This window comes from Natrix helvetica (genome assembly GCF_964273705.1).
Source record: "Natrix helvetica genome assembly, chromosome: 6".
In the NCBI taxonomy this organism is placed as follows: Eukaryota; Metazoa; Chordata; class Lepidosauria; order Squamata; family Natricidae; genus Natrix; species Natrix helvetica.
The window spans coordinates 46,751,703-46,776,146 of record NC_138553.1 but is presented as its reverse complement, the minus strand read 5'-3'; the positions used below and the strand labels follow the sequence as shown (position 1 = coordinate 46,776,146).

General features: G+C 42.0%; 1 protein-coding gene across 4 annotated transcripts in view; it reads left to right on the top strand.

Moving 5' to 3' along the window:
- CNOT2 (CCR4-NOT transcription complex subunit 2) overlaps positions 1-24,444 on the top strand; it is a 72,500-nt gene that overhangs the window by 35,263 nt on the left and 12,793 nt on the right. For all 4 annotated transcript variants that reach the window (XM_081958378.1, XM_081958376.1, XM_081958379.1 and 1 more), the window contains 6 exons: positions 11,057-11,179; positions 13,536-13,602; positions 17,669-17,816; positions 18,708-18,890; positions 20,534-20,613; positions 23,011-23,136. In XM_081958378.1, the coding sequence (XP_081814504.1) occupies positions 11,069-11,179; positions 13,536-13,602; positions 17,669-17,816; positions 18,708-18,890; positions 20,534-20,613; positions 23,011-23,136 (715 nt within the window). In that variant the 5' untranslated portion in view covers positions 11,057-11,068. The remainder of the gene's footprint in view (positions 1-11,056; positions 11,180-13,535; positions 13,603-17,668; positions 17,817-18,707; positions 18,891-20,533; positions 20,614-23,010; positions 23,137-24,444) is intronic.

The following is a 24,444-nucleotide window of genomic DNA, read 5'->3' as shown; positions in this document are numbered from 1 at the left end:
GGCATGCATGCCAGAAGAACAGCCCACATGCCCAGAGACGGGATCCTGGCTTGTTCTTGGTGGCTGGCAAGGAGGGACAGCAGTTCTCCTCCAGAATCCTGGCCGCAAGTGGCAGGGTGAGAACCACCGCGCAGCCCTGCAGTCTCAGGAGAGCAGCAGGGGCAGCGCTGCTTCTTCTCGGTGGCTGGAAGTTTTTTTTTTGCAGCATTCTGGCTGTAAGCGATAGGGTGAAAATCGCTATGCATCTCCTGTGCAGCCCCCACTGCCCCAGGAGAGTAGCAGGGTCAATGCTACTTGTTCTTGGTGGCAACTCCCACGCGTTGCGACAGGAGGGGACTCCGCGCCAAAGGAACGTCTATCCAATGCCAGGGTAAGAGATGTGCTTGTTAGGAAGTGGCTGCGCTCTCTTGACAGAAGGGGTGGGAGGAGGCTGCCCTGACTTGTTCTCGGTGGTGGGCTGGGGAGGCACTTCATTGACTCTCTTCCGGGTTCCAGCGGCACCCCCTCTCCCAGTGGCCCATTTTTGGTGCCAGGAGACTTCGGGGAGGCTTGCCAGGGCCAAAAGAGGCAAGGGTGCTGCACATATCGGTGGGTGGGGAGCGGGGGAATGTGCGGGGGACAGGGCGCATGGGAGACATTGCATTATGGGTGTGGACATGTACACAACCCCCCTGCACTCCCCCTGCATTGGCACGCAATGGCAAAAAGGTTACCCATCATTGGTATAGGGCAGCGATGGCGAACCTTTTTTGGCTCGTGTGCCACAACTGGGGGGTGCGCAGGGTGGTCGTGTGCGGGCATGCCGCACCCATAATGCAATACGCAACCCCCCCAGTGCACATGCTCGCACAAAAGGCGCGACCCCCCATTTTTACATGCTTTTTTCGCCCTCCCCAGGCTCCAGAGGCTTTATAGGAGCCTGGGGAGGGCAAAAGGAGCCTCTCCCGCACCCCCGGAGACCCTCAGGAGGCTTCAGGGATCATCCGGAGGCTTCCCTGAAGCCTTCGGAACACTTAAAACGACTCTCCGTGCAAACCGGAAGTCACTTCCGGTTTGCTCGGAGGGTCGTTTTAAGCACTTCGAAGGCTTCAGGGACCATCCGGAGGCTTCCCTGACTCCCTTGGAGCGCTTAAAATGACCCTCCGAGCAAACCGGAAGTGATTTCCGGTTTGCTCGGAGGGTCGCTTTGAGCGCTCCAAAGGCTTCACGGACCGTCCGGAGGCTTCACGGACCGTCCGGAGGCTTCCCTGAAGCCTTCGGAGCGCTTAAAACGACCCTCCGAGCTGTTTTCCCCACCCTCTGACTGTTCCCAGGACAGGCAGTCCTTTCGGAATAGAGGCAGGTAGCAGTACTCCTTTCGTAGACCAAATCATACCGGGGGCTCCCACAGGCTCTTCCGAAAGAACAAGTGAGGTGGCTTCCCATTGGGGGGCAGCTTCAATGGGAACTCACCACGACGAACTCCTGGGTCCTACAGACACAAGGTCTCGCCCTGGAGTTTGTATCTCTTCCCCTGAGAACCTTCGTCCGCTGCCCCACTTCCTCATGTCCAATTAAGAGAGAGCTCATGCACCAGGAGATCCAACATCTCCTGGAAATCAATGCCATAGAACAGGTACCCGTAGAACAGGAACGGAGGGGTTTTTACTCCATTCTCTTCCTGGTACCAAAGAACTCGGGGTGGTGGAGGAGAGCAATATCGGACTTAAAGGGCTTCAACTACCACCTGATCTACAGGAGGTTCAACATGCAATCCCTACAAACCATCCTAGCAGGGATAAGACAGGGGGACCTACTCACGTCTGTAGACCTAAGGGAAGTATACTTACATATAATATAATAATAATATAATAATAATAATAAATATTTATTTCTTAGCCGCACCCTCTCCCGAAGGACTCGGGGCGGCGTACAACAAAACATAGGAAATAAATATATCGACATACATATAACAAAACATATACCAAGACATATATACGACATATACAAGGAGGAGGTGAACTGATAGATAAAAACAAGTAAAAACACAATGTTTAAAAACCCCTAAATAAATTGAATGCAATTAAAATACCCCAAATAAAAAACCCGTCAGGAGCGATATAGTTGGATCAAAGTTGAGCCAGGCCAGCAACTTGAAAAAGGTGGGTCGAGCTTTACACGAAAGGAGCGGAGGTCAGAGGTATTCCTAATATCCGGGGGGAGGTCATTCCACAGGGCTGGGCCCGCCACAGAGAAGGCTCTACTCCTAGGCGCCGCCCCTCGACACTGTCTGGTGGACGGCACCTGGAGGAGGCCCTCTCTGTGCGAGCGGATTGGTCGCAGGGATGTATGGGGCAGAATACGATCCCGCAAGTAACTAGGTCCTAAGCCATGGAGCGCTTTAAAGATTGTTATCAAAACCTTGAAACGCACCCGATAGACCACAGGAAGCCAGTGCAGCTCGCGCAGGAATGGTGTCACATGGGAGTACCTAGTACTCCCCATAATTACCCGCGCGGCTGCGTTCTGGACCAACTGTAGCCTCCGGGTGCATTTCAAGGGAAGCCCCATGTAGAGAGTGTTACAGTAGTCCAAGCGAGACATCACCAACGCATGAGTGACTGTGCGTAAGGCGTCCCGGTCCAGTAGGGGGCGCAATTGGCGCACCAGGCGAACCTGGTGGAACGCCCCCCTTGCCACGGCTGTCACATGGTCATCCATGGACAGCCGGGCATCCAGGAGGACGCCCAAATTGCGCGCCCGCTCCACGGGGGCAAGTTGAATGCCCCCGATGGCCAATGATGGAATTAATTGGCTGAACCGGGGAGCCGGTACCCACAGCCACTCCGTCTTGGAGGGGTTGAGCTTGAGTCGGTTGTCATCCATCCAGATCCGTACGGCTTCCACACACCGGGACATCACTTCGATGGCCTTGTTGGGGTGGTTCGGGGTGGAAAAGTACAGCTGAGTATCATCAGCGTACAGATGGTATCTCACCCCGAAACCACGGATGATCTCACCCAGCGGCTTCATATATGTGTTGAACAGGAGTGGCGAGAGGACCGACCCCTGTGGCACCCCACAAGTAAGGGGGCGTAGGGTCGACCTCTCCTCCCCTGCCAACACACGCTGCGTCCGGCCAGAAAGGTAGGAGCCGAACTACCGCAAAACGGTGCCCCGGACCCCCAACCCCTCCAGCCAGCGCAGCAGGATACCATGGTCGATGGTATCAAAAGCCGCCGAGAGGTCTAATAGGACCAGGATAGAGGAACAACCTCTATCTCTGGCCCTCCAGAGATCATCCACCAACGCGACCAAGGCCGTCTCCGTGCTGTGACCGGGGCGGAAGCCGGACTGGCGCGGGTCTAGATAATCATTTTCCTCCAGATGCCGTGGAAACTGGTAGGCCACCACACTCTCTACAACCTTCGCCAAAAAGGGAAGGTTGGAGACAGGACGATAATTGGCCAGCTCCAAAGGATCCAGGGAAGGCTTCTTGAGCAAGGGTCTCACCACCGCCTCTTTCAAGGCGGCCGGAAGAGACCCCTCGCTCAGCGAGGCGTTCACTAGGTCCAGGAGCCAGTCTCGTGTAACCTCCCAGGATGCCAGTACAAGCCAGGAGGGGCACGGGTCCAATAAACATGTGGTGGGTCGCAGTCGTCCACGCATTCTGTCCAAATCCTCGATGGCAACCAAGTCAAACTCCTCCCAGGTCGATTCCTCAAGACTCGCCGCGGACGTCTCCATTGGACCACTAACAGGGACCCAATCCTTCCGAATTTGAGGGATTTTATCCTGCAGATATTTCCCAAATTCCTCTGCTCTGCCCTGTAGAGGGGCCTCCCGCGGCCTCTGAAACAAGAGGGAGCGGGACACCCGAAACAGGGTGGCAGGGCGGTTCTCTGCGGATGCAATGAGAGTGGCACAATATTGGCGTTTGGCCACTCTCAATGCCACAAGGTACGTCCTTAAATGGGCTCGTGCCTGTGTTCGATCAAGTTCGGAACGAGAGGATCTCCAACGACTCTCTAGACGTCTCTTGCGGCATTTCATCACCCTCAGCTCCTCGGTAAACCAAGGGGCCAGGGTGGATCGTTGCCGCCGGAGAGGCCGCAAAGGCGCCACCCGGTTCAAGGCCCCGGCAGTCGCATTATTCCACGCGACCACCAGGTCCTCTACCCGGGGGCGGGTCAAGGTTACAGGAGGTGGCCCAAGCTCCGTCTGGAACCTATCTGGTTCCATCAGGCGCCTGGGGCGGAACCATCTAGTGCTTTCCATCTAGTGCTATACCAATTCGGCCTCATTATTGAAGGTTTCTGAGGTTCTTTTACGGGGATCGACATTACCAATACAGGAGGCTTCGGCATGTCATCGGTTCCCAGGACCTTCACCAAAATTCTCTCAGTTGTCGCAGCATTCCTCAGACAGAGGCTGGTGTGACTCCAGTGTTACCTGGATGACATACTCATTCAATTGTCACCCAGGAAACAGGCAATCCGCGACCTCCAGTCCACCATGCAGGTCCTCCAGGCCCACGGGTTCTCCGTGAACCTGGAGAAAAGCCACTTGATTCCGACTACCAGGTTTCTACATCTAGGCACGCAGATAGACACCTTGGCCTGCAAGGTCTTCCTGTCTCAGGAAAAGTTAGACAGCATAGGAGCCTTAGTTTGCAAAGTTCAGGGAGCGCAGCGGTTCCTGTGTTATTAGGCAACATGATTTCTTGCATATTGGTGGTCCCTTGGGTGAGGCTTCACGCAAGGGAGCTCCAATGGCTCTTGCTACCATTCCAAAGAGTCAACAGAAGCAACTCTCCTGCGATGGTTCGGCTTTCCCCAAAGGTGAGGCGTCCCCTCAGGTGGTGGCTGTCCCCATCCATGAAGAAGGGGTACCTGTTTAAGGAGCCACATCGCCTCGTCGTAACAACAGACGCCAACCTGTTTGGCTGGGACGCTCACTTCAGCCACCAAGTAATTCAGGGCATGTGGTCACTGGAGGAGTCAGTTCACATTATCAATTGGTTGGAACTGAGAGCAGCGAGGCTCACCCTCCATCACTTCCAGGACATTCAGCACCAACATGTTCTGTTGATGACGGATAATTGGCCATCAATCACCAAGGGGGCACAAAATCCTGATCCTTAATGGCAGAGGCAGAAGCCCTGGGCAGATGGGCGGAGCGTCACTTCGATTTGAGCAGACCATATCTCAGGGGTTGACAACACTCAAGTGGACTGGCTGAGCAGGACCACAATAGACAATTCAGAGTGGCACCTGCACCGGATCTCTTATTCCAGCTGCTACAGGGGTTCAGCATTCCGATAATTCATCTGCTTGCCAGCCAGAAGAACACGCAGCTATCCTGCTTTTTCTCCCATTTTCGCTCCCCCCCCCGAATGGAGGGGATGGACGCCCTCCATTGCAGATAGCTCCCATGCTTCTTAAATGCTTTTCCACCCCATCACAGATGGTTCAAAGTATCAGAGAGGGCGGAGATCCTCCTAGTGTATCTGCATTGGCCCAGGAGATCCTGGTACGCTGACATTGTCAGCCTCTCAGTGGCCAATCCCTGGCGCATTTCTCCAGGTCAGGTCTCCCTCAACCAGGGCACCATTGTCCACCCGGGCCCCCAGTGGTTCCAGCTGGCCATCTGGCACTTGAGGGGGACCTCCTGAGGAAACATAACTTTTCAGACAAAGTGATTCAGACCATCCAAGCATCCAGAAGCCAACGACCACCAGAATCTATGATTCCACATGGACTTTTTTTACCACATGGTGTTCCACGCGAGACCTTGATCCTGTCACAGTGTCTGTTCTACGCTTCTTGGACTTCCTACAGGAGGGCCTTGATAAAGGACTTGCACCAAACACCCTTCAACGTCAGGTCACGGCGCTGTCCATCATTTGATCAGGAACCTCGTCCCAGCCTCTCAGCAGACTCCCAAGGGTACTTAGTTTACTCAAGGGTGCTTCAAATTTGCGCCCCCTGGTGGTTCATCGCTACCCAACTTGGCAGCTTTCTGTGGTCTTGTGTGCTCTAACATCAGCTCCATTTGAACCACTGGGTTCTACCAGTCTGCGGCACCTGTGTTCCTCATCGCCATAACATCGGCTAGGAGGAGATCTGAGCTAGTGGCGCTGTCTGTGTGGGACGATTTATGCATCATCTACCCAGACAGTGTGATCCTTCGCTTGGACCCTTTTTTCATACCCAAGATCAATACTTGGTTTTACAAGACGCAGGAGATAATTTTACCAATTTTTTGCCCACACCCTCACCACCCCAGGGAACGAACCTGGCATACCCTAGACATCAGACAGGCATAGCTTCAATATATTAAAAGAACGGTGGGATTTTGCAAATCTGAAGCATTGTTTGTGTCATTCCAGCCGGGATACATAGGACGGAAGGTGACATCTTCAACCGTAGACAGATGACTGAGGGCATGCATAGCATCGCTGTATGAGCAACAATCTCTACCTATTCCTCATCATATCACCGCTCACTCCATGAGGAGCTCATCCACCACGGTGGCCTGGGCGACCCAGGTGATGATAGAAGAGATTTGCAGGACGGCAATGTGGTCGTCTCCCTCGTTGTTTGTGAAGAATTATAAATTGGACACATACGCCTCTGCCGAGGCATCCTTCGGCAGGAGGGTGCTACAGAGGGTCAACTCCACATCTGACATCCTGGACAGACCTTCTACCCTTCCTAGTGACATTTAACTTAGGTATGTCCCATGCTTGGACTCTCCAAGCAGTGCATAGGAGAATGACCATTGGCTTACCTGAAGGGTTGTTCTCTGTGCTCTGTGGGAGGGTCCAACCCCACCCAGGCTCTTCTCAGATCCAGGGTTCGGGAACACCTGAAGAATTGCCACATCATGACATCACATACCTTCCGGTTCCAGTGATTGTTGAAAAACTGCCCATAAGGAGGAAGAGGAGGCAAGGGTAAAGAGCTAAATTTCATCTAGAATAGAATATTACTGTCAAAAAAGAGAATTTAAAGGCCAGAGTAGCAGAACAAAAGAATGACATATTTCTTCCAGCTGTGAGACATAGGAATGTCTACATTGCAGATCTTAACATCTGGGCCAGTTTATCTTCAAGTAACTGTTAAAGGCCTTAAAAATCACTGCTAGAACTATCTGTCTTTTTGAGCTAATAGAGGTTTTTTTTAAGACAAGTGCTATATGATTTCTGAAGAATGTTCTAGAAATAGATTCACAGCTGCATTCTGTATTTCTTGCAATTTTCGAATAATTTTTCAAGGACAAACTTAGGTAAAATGTATTACAAGAAATCTAAACGTTACTAAAGACTACTATGGAGAGACCATCCCTGTCAAGGGAAGCTTGCTGAATGCATTCCAGACAATGTATGTCACCTAGACCTTGAGTAATAAAGATACATTCAGAAATTTACCCAGTCTCTACACTTATTCCTTCAGAGACATTGCATCCTTGTTCAAAGACAAAAGCCTTTTGATTTTCCAGACCCATAAACTACAAATTCACAATGCTTTTACCATTTTAGGATTCAGCTTCATTTTATTGACCACCTAATCATACAACTATTGCCTAGTTTTATGATTTGCAGGGATTAATTGTTACTTGTCTACCTGTACTATAAAAGAGAATCTAATCTGCAGCCCATATGAGAAAATATTGGGTGTATAGGGTTAAAAAATAAGAAAATAAAGCCAGCCAAATGCAACATACAAAAATTGGGAGGTTAAGAAATTACTTTTCACTGAAAATTATCTTTGATGTAAATATTAAATTTATAAAAATAAGATACAAGTAAATCTCAATTAATACAGTTAATAAATCCATTGAAATGGTCACATTATTACAGTTTGCACTATTCAAAGTAATATTTCTATGGAAAATATGGTAATTGGTTTCAGCTTGATGAAATAAGTGACAAAAAGTTGCCATTTACAATTAGCCATTTGGCACTTGAGGGGGATCTCCTGAGGCTAAGCAGGTTTTCAGACAAGGTCATCCGTACCATCCAGGCATCCAGATGGCCCTCCACAGTCCGAATCTATGAGGCAACATGGTCTGCTTTTTCATCTTGGTGCCAGTCTCATCAGGTTATCGTCACTTCCGCAACTATTCCGCAACTCCTGGATTTTCTACAGGAGGGACTGGACAAGGGCCTAGCGCCCAACACGCTCCATCGGCAGACAGCAGCCTTGCCCCCCATTCTGTCCACAGACTCATCTCTGCCGCTTAGTAGGCATCCTCAGGTTCGTAGCTTCCTCAAGGGAGCTACCAACCTCAGCCCTCCTACAATACACCAATACCCAACCTGGGATTTGTCCGTTGTCCTACAGACTCTGACTCAAACCACTTTGATCCATCAGTTTGCATCACTTGTCTCTCAAAACGGCCTTTCTTATAGCTGTCACCTCTGCCCGCAGGAGTTCTGAGCTGGCAGCTCTTTCAGTCAGAGGACCTTTGCGTGGTGTATTCGGACAGGTCGTTCTCAGACTAGACCCTGCCTTTGTTCCGAAAGTTAATAGTGTCTTCCAGAGGACACAAGAGGTGATTCTCCCTGATTTTTGTCCACGACCGAGCCATCCAAGGGAGCACGTGTGGCATAAGCTTGATGTTTGCCGTGCTGTGTGCATATACAAGAAAAGAAGTGTTTCTTTTCGCAGGTCGGAATCATTCTTTGTGTCCTTCCAGCCTGTTTCCATGGGCAGGAAAGTATCATCTTCCACCATAGGATGCTGGATACGGGCCTGTATTAAGCTAGTTTACAAGCAGCAGGCTAGACCGGTTCCTCCTCGCATAACAGCACACTCCACGAGGAGCGCTGCGACCTCGGCTGCGTGGGCCACGCAAGCGCCCATTGAAGAGATATTCAGGGCCACGACCTGGTCGTCACCATCTCCTTTTGTGCGGAACTAGGGACTGGATTCCTTTGCATCTGCGGAGGCCTCCTTAGGAAGAAGGGTCTTACAATGGGTCATCGCGACTTCCGCTGGCCTGGACACTTCTTCTTTCCACCCTGGGACTACATAGCTTGGGTATGTCCCATGCTTGGACACTCCAAGCAGTGCCTAGGAGAATGACCATTGGCTTACCTGAATGGTCGTTCTCTAGGCGCTGCGGGAGTGTCCAATCCCGCCCTGGGGTCGTCCGTGGGTGCGTATGTTACCACCTTTGAGGACATAGATCATTTGTATACATCTTCCTTTTGGGACTCATTCTTCGTTTTTTAAACTGAGCCTCTGAAAGGAGCAAGAGGCGTGGCTACACAAAGTTTAAACACATCCTTGGGCAGCAAGCTGAAGTTAACCCATGCTTGGACACTCCCTCAGCGTCTAGAGAACGACCATTCAGGTAAGCCAACGGTCATTTTTCCCACTAATTGAAAATATCTATTGTCATATAAGAATCTTATACACAGTGTAGATTGTAAAAAGATAGCTAAATTATAGTACTCAATCAACTCATACAACTTGGTTCAATAATATCTGTAATATTTCTGACTTCATATCTGGTATTAACATAACATGGCATTCTTTGTTTTAAGAATTACTGGTGTCAGCGTTCTTAGTAGTTAGACAAAGTGGTGGGGTCTACTGACAACCGGAGCACTGTATGATACCTCAAGTACTTGAAGGAAGTTGAGGTGTAAATCTAACAAACTAGATAGTGTGGAAATGGGATTCTGCATATCAAGGCTGAATACATGGGAGCAGTTGCAGCTTGTTTCTAATTTAAATATCTGATACTTGGCATTAGTTGTGATATTCCCAAATTACAAGCAATAGGAAAGAGTTATCTTACAGAATGTTCTCTCTGGTTTAATATATACAGAATAGTATTTTGTTGTTTCTCATTTTCATCCTGCCATTCAAGATTTCTCCTCTCATTACTTTGCCCAGTTAGAATAAAGGAGAAGATAATCCCTGTGGTCTGTTAAGCATTTCCCTTTGTAGGTGATAATTACATTTGTGCAGTGGGATGTGGTAATCATAAAGTGAGAACACTAGTTAAATGCATTGGAGGAAGATGGGATATGGTTTTCTATAAAATGGAAGTTAAGAAACAATACTTTCAATTAAACTCAATGTCATAGTGACTGGGCACAAAAGGAACCATCCTATTGTAGGCATTGTCTCCATGACTTGATTTTTCTGATTGCGGTACTACAGAGATGCAAATATTAACATATAGCCTTCTTGGTAAAATGTTACTATGACTGGGCAAAATTTTGCACATGTATCTCCATTACTCATCAGCAAAGTGGATATGATAGTTACTTTCAGTGGGTTGTTATAAAGAACGTAACATGATACAATTTTTTATATATGTTTATATGTTATGTTTGTTGTCTAATAACCTAGGTTCTCTGACAAAAATACAGTTCTACAATATAAAAGCAATACAGAAAAGCTGTTAAAAAGTAGTAAAAACCAAATATTATAAGTAACAAATTGCACAAATAGCCTACTAACTGTATATGATGTTTTTAATAAAAATCCATACAAGTATGAGTAATTTTAAAAACTGTAGCTAAAAAATTAAATTGCTTCTTACTGTAGAATTTGACTTTAAAAGAAACTTTTAAACAGTTCTGATCCGAAGTTCAGAATCATATCCGTTATATGCATAAGCTTTGAACTTCCTTTCCCCTCTGTTATGATTCTCAGCAATTTTTCATAAGGTTTTGCTTCCAGTTTCAATTTAACTATAGTTTATTGTTAATGTTTTAAATTGAAACAATGATATAACTATAATTTATGAAAACAAGCCTGAATCATGAAGTCTGAAGTTGCTTATCTCCATTATAATTAAAACTAATTTCTAGAGAGGTGAAAAGAATAAATTGATTAGTTGAACATAAAACAAGTCCTTGTGGGTGTTACACTGGTATAGAGTTCAAAAGCTGAAAGTTTGTTCCTATAATGTGAAGACATACAGAAATGCATTACGATATATCAGACCAAACCTGCATAAATGTGTATAAATATAATCTATGCTACTTGAATACTAGGGTTTTTTATTTTATAAATAACGAAAGGGAACAATGCTCTTTATTATCATTTAGGTGACAAACAGCATGTTTGGTGCTTCAAGAAAGAAGTTTGTAGAGGGGGTCGACAGTGACTACCATGATGAAAATATGTACTACAGCCAGTCATCGATGTTCCCACATCGATCAGAAAAAGATGTAAGTTTTTTGTGCATATTATATTTAATCTTAAAGTTTAGGCTTAATGAGAATAGTTTTTTATAATATTGTACAGAATTACCCCACCCCCCTCCAAACACAATTACTTTTACTATACAGTGTGATGACGCAGTAGTTAGAATACGTTATTGCAGGCTGATTCTGCCACTGCCAGAACTATGATATTGACCAGCTCCAGGCTGACTTAGCCTTTTTCAGTAAAATGGTTGGTAAAATGAGGACCCAGATAGTTTGGAGCAATATATGCTGATTCTGTAAACTGCTGTGAGGTGCTCCATTTTTATTGTCAGAGGCACCATGGGCCAGTCCTTTACTGTTTCCAGGGTGGCCCCACAGGCCAGATCTGAGCACCCAATTGGCCGGATCCGGCCCCTGGGCCTTGAGCTTGACACCCCTGGCTTAGAGTGTGCTGTAAAGCACTATGTAGCAAATATGAGTCTAAGGGCCATTACTAAGTGCTATAGTTACTGCTCTTGCTCTTATAACTCCCACATACATCCCTGCGGCCAATTCGCTCACACAGAGAGGGACTTCTCCTGGTGCCGTCCACTAGGCAATGCCAACGGGCGACACCAAGGAGTAGGGCCTTCTCTGTGATGGGCCCAACCCTCTGGAATGACCTCCCCCCCGACATTAGAACCACTACTGACCTCAGCTCCTTCCGGCAAAAATTGAAGACTCACCTGTTCCGATTAGCAGGCCTGGCATAATTACAACTGTCCCTCCTGGCAAATGTATTAACTGGTTATTTTAGGGGTATTGTTTTTAGCTTATTGTGTGTGTTTTAGGGGTTCAAAATCCTATATTTATATATATTGCTTTGTACAGTTCTTTTAATTCCATTTTTAACCTCCTCCATTCCAACTGTACATATTCAATTTTTATTGTATTTTGATATATTTGGCATGGACTGTACACCGCCCCGAGTCCCTTTTTGGGAGAGGGGGCGGTCTAGAAGCATGAATAATAATAATAATAATAATAATAATAATAATAATAATAATAATAATAATAATAATAATAATAATAATAATAATAATAATAATAATAATAATAATAACCATAGAGAGCTCTGCAAAATTGTAAAGGTATATCATGGTTTTATTAATGAGGATAACTATGTTCTCAGTTGCTGGGTAACTTTCCTCAGTGGCTTTATAGAAAAACAAGAAAGAAGGGGGTGGAGTTTTGGGTCAAATGCTCTTCAGTGGTGGTCCTACAGTTTCGTTTCCTGCAGTGTCACTTTAGCAACTAAAATTGCCAATAGTACAAAATTCAATTAAGATATCTAAAACATCTAAAGGTAGCACTTGTATTATCTCTGTGTAAAATTAATCAGTTTGGATACCTAAGAATTTTTTCAGTAAAGGTAGTCCTTGACTTAAGATGACAATTGGGCCTCAATTTTTTGTGGCTAAGCTAAACATTTGTCAAGTGAATTTTACCCCATTTTATGATATTTCTTGTCACAATTGTTAAGTGAATCACTGAAGTTGTTAAGTTAGGGTTGTGAAATGAATCTGGCTTCCCCATTGACTGCTTGTCAGAAAATCGTAAAAGGGGATCACTTGACCTTGGGACACTGCAACTGTCATAAATATGAGTCAGTTGCTAGGCGTCTGAATTTTGATCATATGAACCTTGGGGATGCTGCAATGGTTGTGTGAAAAATGGTCATAAGTCGTTTTTTAAAATGTTGTAACCTTGAACAGTCACTAAATGAACTGTTGTAAGTCACGGGTTACCTGTATTAAATTTCCTCAGTTACCTGAATCGATGATTTGAGGCCTGAAGCCAAACTGAAATTGTCATAGGCTTTCTCTTGAGTGTATATGTAGCTGACTGGTCATTATTCTTTCTATTACTTTGCTCAAGAAAGTGATATTTATAATTGGATACTAGTTGTTCACATCTTGATGTCCAGGAAGCCCCAAGGACAGAATAAACTGCAGCTTCTTTCACAGCACTGGGCATATAATAAACATTACATAATTAAATAAATTAAATAATAATAAGGCATTTTATTTATTTGTATCCTACCTTTATTATTTTTACAAATAATTCAAGGCAATAAACATTCCTTCCTCCTCCTGTTTTCCTCACAACAACAACCCTTTGAGGTGAATTGGACTAAGAGAAAATGAGGTCATCCAGCTTTTATGGGTACCATATTCCTTGGTATAACTTAAAAGTCCCACCTTGTCACATAATACAGTATAATACCATAATACCAGTGTTTAATGAGTTTCAATGCTTGTCTTTAAAGTGTTTAATATTTCATAACCACTATATTTTATCCTTGACTAATTTTTTTTATATTTGATTTCCAATTTAGATGCTGGCATCACCATCAACATCAGGTCAGCTGTCTCAGTTTGGGGCAAGTTTATATGGGCAACAAAGTAAGAAATCTATTTTTATAATAGGCCAATGGTTGTATGTATTTGTAAGTTACCTTAAATTAGGTTCATTTAATGTAGATTTTTTTCTATTGATATAACTTTTAAAGCTGTTCAGAGTATTTAAAAAAGATAGAGTCTTTGGAGGCCCTGCACAGCTGCTTTGAAAGCTGTCTTTGATTATCTGTACATATGTATCATAGTCAGCTGCTTTGCTTTGTCAGCAGAAGTGTTCTGTGTGTACAATGCAGACCACTGGAAACAAGTTTCAGAGCAGATGCAAAAGTGTTCCAAAAACTGTTACTACTTTTGTGCTTTGAAAACAGGTGCTTTGCTCATGTTAGCATGCAAACACCTCTTAATTGCTTTGTATATCCTTAATAATTTCAGCATAACTGCATCTTAAAATATGATGCAAACTTTTTTCCTGTAATATGCTTGCAAGCAGTTGTTGTTTCAGTTGAGGGCATTAAAAATGAACAATTCATAAATAGCTTTTTAAATTTTAACACTTCTACAGAACATTCGGTTGTTCATATTAGGTTCCTATCACTTAAATTACTCGAGAATCAATAATACTATTACTGGATTATGTTTTAGACCTCATCTAACTTGTTATTTCAGTTTATGCCAAGTCAGTATTTCACAAAAACTTTAGATATCTTCTCATCTGGCAGTAGGGTTTTTTTCCTATATATAAATAGCAAACTTTTATTAGTTACAAAGGGAATATTCATGAATCATATTTTAGGAAGGACAACATCCTCTTGGATTTTAAATAAAAAACATCAGTACCTAGGGTATTATTTTGCTGGCATCTTCATTATAATAAAATTGATCAGAAATGTTTCCAGATATGGGTAAATTTTAAATTGCTCCAAAATTGCTTCTGCTTCTATTTAATAATTTCTGTGTACCGTGTTTCCCAGAAAATACGACAGGGGCTTATTTTCTTTTGCCCCACGAAATATGGCCTTGGGCTTATTATCAGGGAGGGCTTATTGTTTTGGGGCTGCCGGGCTGCTGCTCCCTTGTGAACTGGCTCCCGAAGAGCCTTGGGGGCGAAGCTGGAGAGGGGAGCTGTGCGAGCGCCTGTTCCGCCCGCAGCCTCACCAAGCCCTTCTACAGCTCTCCCAGGGCACTGCTTCTGGCCGCCGCTGGCCGCCGCTGCCCACCGCCACCCCGCTCCGAGCATAACTTCCAAACTCCAAAACTCGGGGCCGAGTCTTCCAGCATCGGCCGCTCTAGGAGTGCTCCCTATGGTGGGCCGGCTGCTGAAAGAACTCTGTCCGGAAGACTCTCTGTCCGGCAGCTGGCCCACCATAGACAGCACTCCTAGAGCGGCCGATGCTGGAAGACTCGGCCCTGAGTTTTGGAGTTTGGAAGTTATGCTCTGAGCAGGGCGGTGGCGGCCAGCAGCAGTGGTGAGGCTGTAGGCGGAACAGGTGCTTGCGCAGCTCCCCTCTCCAGCCGGACAGAGCTCCATGCACTGACCTAGGGGGTATCCCAAATGTGCCAAGCCGCGGGAGCTGGGGGGCGGGCAGAGCGCCACATGACTTGGCACCTTAGGGATACCCCCTAGGTCATTGAATGGTGCTCTGCCCGGCTGGAGAGGGGATTTGCCGGGCGGCTGCTCATGAGCATGGTTACCTCATGGCTGCTTCGCCCCTGAGGCTGTGCTCGGCTCTTCGGAAGACAGTTCACAAGGGAGCAGCCGCCGGCAACTCTCCCCTCCGGCCAGGCAGAATGCCACTCCCCAACCTATCGGTATCCCGAAGGCGACAAGCAATGTGAGCGCTCCCCCCTCCTGCGACTTTGCGCTTTCGGGATAACGCTACGTCAGTGAGCGGTGCTCTGCCTGGTCAGGTGGGGGTTGTCCAGGGGGTTTATTTTCGGGGGTAGGCTTATATTTTTGCCCACACGAAAAATGTGGCAAGGCTTTTGTTTCAGGACAGGTTGTATTTTTGGGGAAACACGGTACATTATGAAGTTTGTAACTATCCTAGATGTCTTTCTAATTGTACTGTGAGACTCTAGGTTTTCTTCATTAGAGTTGAAGTGACATAATCAAGTGACTGTATTTGAATAATTATATTGCAATTCTTGACTAGGGTGCTTTAGGAATTCTTACCATTCCAAAATGCCAATTAAGTGGCTCCTCAGAATGCTTTGTTTCTCTTGTTCATGTTCACGTGTAAGAGAGCAGAGTAGTAGTGTATTTTAGAAATTTGCCTTTTTCTCTCAGACCTGTGACCTGCATGCAAGACTAGCAGAGGATAGAAAGTCTGGTCAGAGCATTCAAGGGGAAATTATGATTTTGACATATAAAGTGATAGCTCTAAGAATTTTTTTACAGCAAAGAATAATCATATCCTTAGCAGCGGTTCTAAGCTGTTGGGGAGCTTCTCTCAGATACAGATGAATGAATTTGTCCATTTAGACAACATTGTTAACAGTGCTCCCTTCTCATTTAGGGAGATGGTAATATGCATGACTTTTTTCATTATACCAAATAACACACCCACACATCCACATGTATGTGTATGCATGTATTTGTATATGTAAAATTTCAAGACAAATAGTGATAGCTTTAGTCCTTCCACCTCAGCATGGATAAACATTTCATCTTATTTATCCTTTGTTGTATGCTGTTTGTATTGGTATAAATGCCTGTAGTCTTACCTTAAATAGTAGTTTATAGTTCACTTAAAATAGCACATAAAAAGCCATTCTTTTTTCAATTGCATATTCTGCATAAGCCTGTTTTTGAAATATGTTCTTGAAGTTCTTGAAATATGTTCTTCTAAATTCTTTATCCTATTACAAAATAATTGCTTATATTAGAATGAGCAATATATTATATGTTTATATTTACTACTGTTCTTAATATTTTCATATGATCTTCTTTCTGTCTTACACTTATGGGTGCATAACACCCATGGATGTAAATAGACATTTTAATATATTTAATACATAAAAAGCTGAAATAAGGGATATGTTTTTAAATATTTTAAGAAAGCAATTTATTTTTGTAACTTTTGATTAATATGACTAGTGTGATTTGTTACATAAATTCAAATATAGTTTTGAATTACAAATGTATATTGCCTTGTCTGTTATTTTTCTGTCTCCAAAAAGCAGACTATATGATACATAAGCTACTAAATCTCAGATCCCTCCAGGAAATCTTCATTTGGCCTTTGTAAATTAGGGTTTTGAAGCATAGCTTGCATCAAAATTAAATGTTTATATTTGTGACCAAAACAGAGCACTGTCCTATTCATATTACTTAGGAGACATAGGGGAAGAGGAATTTCACATATGTTTCTCTTCCTTTCTCTTTGTTTCTTCCCATCTTATAACTCCCATTGCCTTTCCCCTCTCTAGAAGCTCCCTGGAAAATTATTTTAAGGGGAAAATAGAAAAAAAAAACCATTATGCCAGCAGTATCCATTCTACTTGCAGATGGACACCATTGAATTAATTAATAGTACACAATAATACATTTGATGCAAGTCTACTGTTATTGTTAGTAAGTTGGAATAGATTTCAGCTGTGATTATAATTGGAGTATAAGTGTAAGTGTCATATCTACTAATAAATGTTGGAAATGCAAACTTGTGATGTACTCTGCAAACTATCCTGATCTTTAAAAATTAATTGTTGATAATTGATAATCAACAATCAATTAAACAATGTGTTAAACTGTATGAAGCAGATTATTGACTAAGAAGTTTAGGGAATTCCTCTAGACATAGAAACTAGCTTGGTTTTGTTCATTTAAAAAAAAACATTTTTGATTCTCAAGTGTTTCTGGGGGAAAAACTAAACTGCATATTTAATCCATAATTATCCTACTCAAAAATCCTTTTTTTAAGCTTTAAATAAAAAATAAAGTTTGGAAATTGAAAACAGTGAATTTTAAATCTTGTTTTCATAAAATGGTGGTCTGCTTATCTAAATGTTCCTTTGATATTTATTAAGATAGTGTTTTTGATGTTAAAGCAAACAGATAAGATTATCCCTTAATTCTCTCCATTGTCCTTCTTTTGATTTTTTTCCCCAATAGGTGCACTAGGCCTTCCAATGAGGGGGATGAGCAACAATACCCCTCAGTTAAATCGCAGCTTATCACAAGGCACTCAGTTACCAAGCCACGTAACACCAACAACAGGGGTACCAACAATGTCACTTCACACGCCTCCATCTCCGAGCAGGTATTTATCGATAACAAATATTTCCCCAGGATATTTTCTATTATGTCGTTTTATTTCCTTAGAAGTATTTGCATTCTAGATATTTTTGAAATAATAAACCAAGTGTTTGTTTCTTGGATTGTTGCTTCTGCTTTGTGAATACGTAGGGCAAAAACTTCTAATGCAATATTGATTCTACTACAGAAAATAATGTATACATTTTGTTGAGGTAGATAAGTGGATGCTTTTAGGAACATCTTGCAGCACTGATAAAATAGTTGCTTGGTGTGTAAGCAGTTGTATAAACTTAATAAGTAAAAAACATTTAAATAAAATAAATAAAATACATTTTATATAATGAAAGTGTTATTTTTGGCATTACTTGATGTTATTTATTCAGGATTCCGAATTCAAGTAGGAATTGTAATTTTGTACATTAGCTTTAGGGGTTCTTGGACTTCCTTGAATTTCAGCGGCCCTGGCTGTTCCCTAACTGAACCTGCAGTGAATTTACCAACAGTTCTGTTTATTAAATAATAAAATATGACTGAGTTTGCTGCAGCATCCTGAGGCACCATAGTGCACAGTCTGGGAACACTTCTAGCCTATTAAGCCCATACTGATTTTTCCAAGTTCATATAGAGCTTTCATGGAACATAATCCTGAACACTAATATTGTTTTTTAAATATCCGAGCCTAATTGAACTTGGGAGCTCAGTATGAATCTGAAATTTCAAAAGCACTACCAATCACTATTGATACAAATGAAAAAGATGAACAACTGGTGGTCTTCATTATAAAATGACTCATTTCATGTGTGTATAAAATGTCCTCTTAGAAACAATTGCCTTGGACAAAGTAGAAATAATGATATGTTGACATATTCATTATTTTTTGTATCATATTTTTTAGGGGTATATTGCCTATGAATCCTAGGAATATGATGAACCACTCCCAGGTTGGTCAGGGCATTGGAATTCCCAGCAGGACAAACAGCATGAGCAGTTCAGGTTTAGGCAGTCCTAATCGAAGTTCACCCAGCATAATTTGTATGCCAAAGCAACAACCCTCTCGACAACCTTTTACTGTGAACAGGTATGATAAATTCAGGGTGATATATCCTATGTTATATGAAGGGCATTCAGTAACACAAAGAGATTCCATTTTCATTCCTCTCCATTCCTATGTACACTACTTTTCTGATAAAGAAGTGCAGCATATTTCAAAATGTACAACAGGCAGGTTAATTGTGTTTTGCTATGGTTTTTTCATCACTGGAATGATATAATATCCTTAGTTCTGAGTAAACTCCTCGTGTCTTACAAACTAATCTTCTTTCCAAAATTATTTGCTATGTCATATGTGATTTCTGAAGCCTGTTTTGGATTAGATTCTCTTTCATTACATTTTTCCAATCCGAGCTTAAAAGATTGTGGGGGAAAAGCAAATATTAAGTAGAAATTCATGGTTTATTTTTCTTCTTTTAGATTCCTTAAGTAAAAGGCAGGTTTTCCCATCATTATATTAACTCAATGTATCAGTCTTGGCTACTTGTTGATTGACAATAGTAACTATTAACACTTGTTTAGGAAAATATCTATATTAAATACAATGTTTCTAAGCAACAGGTAAATGGTGTTAGAGTTACTCCTGTTTCTAATAGTTTTCCTCCCGGAGTCTTTAACTTACCAATTAGAGATTCATTTTCAATTATACGATTAAATTAATATTTGTGTTGCATCTGATCTATTATGGACAACATATTAATAAGCATATACTCTTATATTCATAGCTAAGTCCTTTCTCAAGCATAGGTGGTACAAATAAACCCAGTGGTATATTCCTCTTGAATTGTTTTTTATATATAAAAAAGAAAAGGCTAAATGGGAAAAAAATAGTTGGTGACAGTGAGAAACAAGAAGAAAGACAAAGTAGAAAGAACCCTATTCTTATGAATTATGAGATGTGATATTAAGGAAGTATATTGTTTGTAAACCATGTTAGGGTTAGGGTACATAGATTATATGTACTGTTGTAACTTCCTGAAGAAGTTTTGGATTTCTTTGATTCTTAAAAGCTTGTGGGGCTGATCATGCTTTACATATCTTCACAGCTGCATTTTACTTTCAATTCTGTTTTGTAACAGATAGTATCAGCCCAACATTTTTTATGATAACAGTTTGTTTCAAACAATAGCCTTGGAACACAGAGTGTTAATTTTTAAATGCTTTATATCCAATTCAGTTTATATTTCATGGCACCTTTTGGTGCATTAACATAACAGTGTGCAGCTATGTCCTGTTAAAGGTTGCAGTACTGAGGTTATAATTCTTGGATAGCATTTATGGGCTGACTCTTCCATCAGGCGCCTATCTGTTTTTGAGATATAGTCATTAAGAGTTCATAGTTGGGTTATCAGCCTAGATTATTACCAGTTTAGAGAACAGAATTTAATTTCCAATTGGAGTCAGTAACTCACTTCCTATTTTAGCCAGAGTGTTTATTCACAAATGAGAAGCAATTGCTACCAACCAGATGACAACCATTTATTGCTGGTTGGTTCTATTATCAAGCCAAGATATTATTTTATATTATCTTTAAACTGATCCATTGAGGACAATACCAACGACATGCTTGTTTTGTATATTTTTTTTAATCTGCAGGTCAAACTAAGGTGATCTATATTTATTTAGAAGATTAATGTAAGCTTTCTTTTTTTCTGTTTTTGTTTATGTTAGCATGTCTGGATTTGGAATGAATAGGAATCAGGCATTTGGAATGAATAACTCTTTATCAAGTAATATTTTTAATGGAACAGGTAAGCCTGTTTTAAATCCTCATTCTTTAGAATTTCATTTGGAAGCTTATTGTGTGTGTATTCCATGTTACTTTCCCAGTATTTGTATAGGTATTCATAGTCTTTAGTAGACTTCATTTTCATAAGTGAAAGAGGTGATTCTGCCAGTTTTTCCATAGCCCCTTATATCCTTTGCCCTCCAGTTTTAATAATGAACCAAATCCACTAATTCATATGTTGCCATAGATGTATAGTATCTGCAAAACTGAATGAAGCAGAATGTAACAGTTCTGGAATCATAGTTTTTTTGTATTTATTTATTAGATACATATATGCTGCCCAACTCATTTGATCATGTTATTGGGCAGTATACAATAAAAAAACCAAAGGCAAATTCAAATTACAATTAAATCTACAATATAAGTAAAAAAAAATGTCTGCTTATTCCCAGCTAGTAGATATTCTCACTCTACTCAGGAACAGAAAAGTCTAGGTTGAATATCTTGTAGTTTTTGGATCACAAGTATTTGTTGGTTTTCATAGGATAGGAAAGGATAATTGAGGTCATTTATTTCTATGCCCTGCTCAGTGCAGGATCTGCTAAAGCCTTTTGGACAGATACGTATCCTGCCCCCAGCGAGGAGGACATGCCACTTCTTGGGGCAGCTATTCCACTGGTTCACAGTTCCTATTGCCAGGAAATTTCTTATAATATTTAACTTGACTCTCCTTTCCTGTACTTTAAGTTATTGATTCAGATCTTGTCTGAATATGGGATAATAGATTTCCTCTTTAGGAACCTGAAGGCTGCTATTATGTACGTCAGTCTTCTCTTCTGTGGGCTAAACATGCACAGTTTTTTAACTTTCTCATAGGGCTTGGTGCTTTCATCATCTTAGTGTTCTCTGATGCACTCCCATGTATCAGTCTTTTTTAAGAAAGCTGTGATGCCCAGAACTATGCAAAATACAGCAGTGTGGAAAAACTATTTTCCCTCATCTGGACTATATGCTCTTGTTAATATGTTCCAAAATAGCATTTACCTGTTCAGCAACACTTCATCACACAGCTGGCTTATATAATATATCTATTAGATCTTTTTCACATGAACTTTCCCATCTTATACTTTTGTGCCTTTCTCAGATGCAAATTTTTACATTTCTTCCTGTTAAATTTCATCCTGTTTATGTTTGAGATCCAGTATTCAAACCTATTTAGATCTTCTCTTTCTCTTCTGAAGTATTAACTATTCCTCCTAGTTTTGTGGTATCGTAAATTTTGATCATCATGCCCTCAGTTTCATCGAGGTTATTATTAAAAATGTTAAAAAGCACATTATCTAGCACAGAACGCGTTTGATACTACACTCCAATCTAATATAGATGGCCAATGAAGGCGTAATTTCACTTCTGAAAGTAGACACATAAAACATGAGCTTCTGCCTTCTGTTCATCATCCATCACCAATTTATCTCTTTCTGCTCACAGCAGACCTTATTTGCCTTTTTGTTTCTGATGTACACTTCACCCCCTCCTTTTTGTTGTTTGAAGTATTTCTTTGCAAGCCTCTGCTCATTCTACACTTTAGCCTTTCTGAAACATACCCTACAGTTTCTGCTGACTGCCTTGCATCCTTCCTTACTGCCATTACTTTCACTTTGTATCCATATCCCTTTTTCTTTTTAACATTTAGACAGTATAAATGTATCCACATGTTCTCTTAAGATGTCTCCAGTTTTTCCTTCTGGTACAAATTGTTTATAATTGTGCCTTCGGTACCTTGTTTAGTAGGATTTCCCATTCTTTCCAGACACTTTTCTCCTCAGGATTTCAAGCCTGATCCCTCCTACCTTCCGTCTGAATTCAAGAAATCCAGTATACAAGTCTGACTCTTCTCTATTCCTCCTCCCCCTGATATCATGAACTCAAGGATAACCTGGCCATTTTCTCTCAAGGTTCCTGTCACCTTCACTTCTTCAATTCCTCCCTGTTGGTAAGGATTATGTCTGGGATATCTTACCCGTTTGTTCTTTCTACCATCTTCTGACAAGTGAAGTTGGCAGCAAGATAGGACAGGGATTTCTTGGACCTCTGACTCTTGGCATAGATAGATTTCCAGCAGATATAAACATATTTGAATTCTCCTGTTTTTAGTATCATGTGCATGATACTACATAAAGCTAATACTTATCTTTTAAGCTTGTTTCTTTTAGAGGGCTAAATCACTACTTGTTCTTTCCTTCTCTCTCCTCTACCCCTTATCTTCTTTCTCCCAAGCTACAGGTATCGTAACTTGGAAGAAATGGAATATAATTATCATTAAGTTTCTACAGAATTGTGTATTTATGACATGTATGTATGGTTCTCCAAATACATCATTGGACATTTATAAACTTAAAAACAACATATTTTATTTTAGATGGCAGTGAAAATGTTACAGGACTGGATCTTTCAGATTTTCCAGCATTAGCGGACAGAAATAGAAGGGAAGGAAGTGGAAATCCAACTCCATTAATAAACCCTCTAGCTGGAAGGGCACCCTACGGTGAGTGTGAATCTGGTGTCCTTACAGTATTGATAATATGATATCTTAGGCATTAATAACAGCTTTTGCTAAACTTAACCTTTGGCCTAGGGTTATTATTTATTTAATCTGTCTTTTGCCTGAGAAATGAAGGTTCCTAAAAGAAAATTGTCTGTAGGTTATTTAGCTGCCACACCAAACCTGTTTGCTGTTAGTAAATGCATAGAATTGAGTGGAATCTTGAACAGACAAGTATAAAATGGTGTGGGTTTATTTTAGTGTCTTTACTCCTTTTTCCTTTTCTCACAATTTTCTATAACCCAATTATTTATGTGGTATATATGGTTTTCTGCCTGGATGGTTTTCTGTGATGAGCCGAATGACAGAAAGAGGGAGTAATGAGCTCCCTCCCATATTTGGGCATACCAGGGTTGTAACACAAATACATACCTATTTCCCTGGCTCAGCTGATAAGGAGGAGAGCCTGTGGCTTAGTGGCTAATATAACTGCCTAATATGTAATACAGCCCTGGTTCGAATCCCAGTAAGGGTATGGCTAGCTGATGAGAGCTAAATAGCTTGAAATGGATCTATACTAGTCTCCCTTTATTTATTTATCAGCACAAATACAACACACACATACACACACACCAAACATAAAGTTGTCCAAGAATCATAAAATTCCTTCAACACAGCCAATACATCGGCTCTGTCACATATCTGGTACCTAAGGCTTGAACATAAAACCAGATCTTCAGGGCCTTACAAAAGGCCAGCAGGGTGGAGACCAACTTAATCTCAGAAGGAATGATGTTCCAGGGGTCAAATTCCATGGCATAAAAGGATCTTTTTCAACATCTTGCTGTCTAATACTCCTTGGCTGATGGTGCTTACAGCATGTCTCTCCTGCCAGAATGAAGGACACATAGAAATGAGTGAGAAGAGATGATTTTGTAAGTAACACCCCCACCCCCAAGCCATGTGGGGCTTTAAAGGTAGTCACCAGCACCTTTAAAGATGACACCAGAGCCTAGAAAATTAATTTGGTGTAGTAGTTAAGGCACAAGACTAGAAACCAGAAGACTGTGTTCTGTTTCCACCTTAGGCCCAAAGCCAGTTGAGTGACTTTGAGGCAGTCATTCTCTCTCAGCCCAAGGAAGGAGGCAATAGCAAAACAAAATATTTCTTTGCAAACAAAAAAAATTGCAGGGACTCATCAGAGAGGCAATAGGAGGCAAATCTAGATGTCCTAATTATCATGGTATAGCTATATTGGTGATAAATTTGGAGCCCAGAATAGATTAAGATCCTATTGTAATACATATGAAA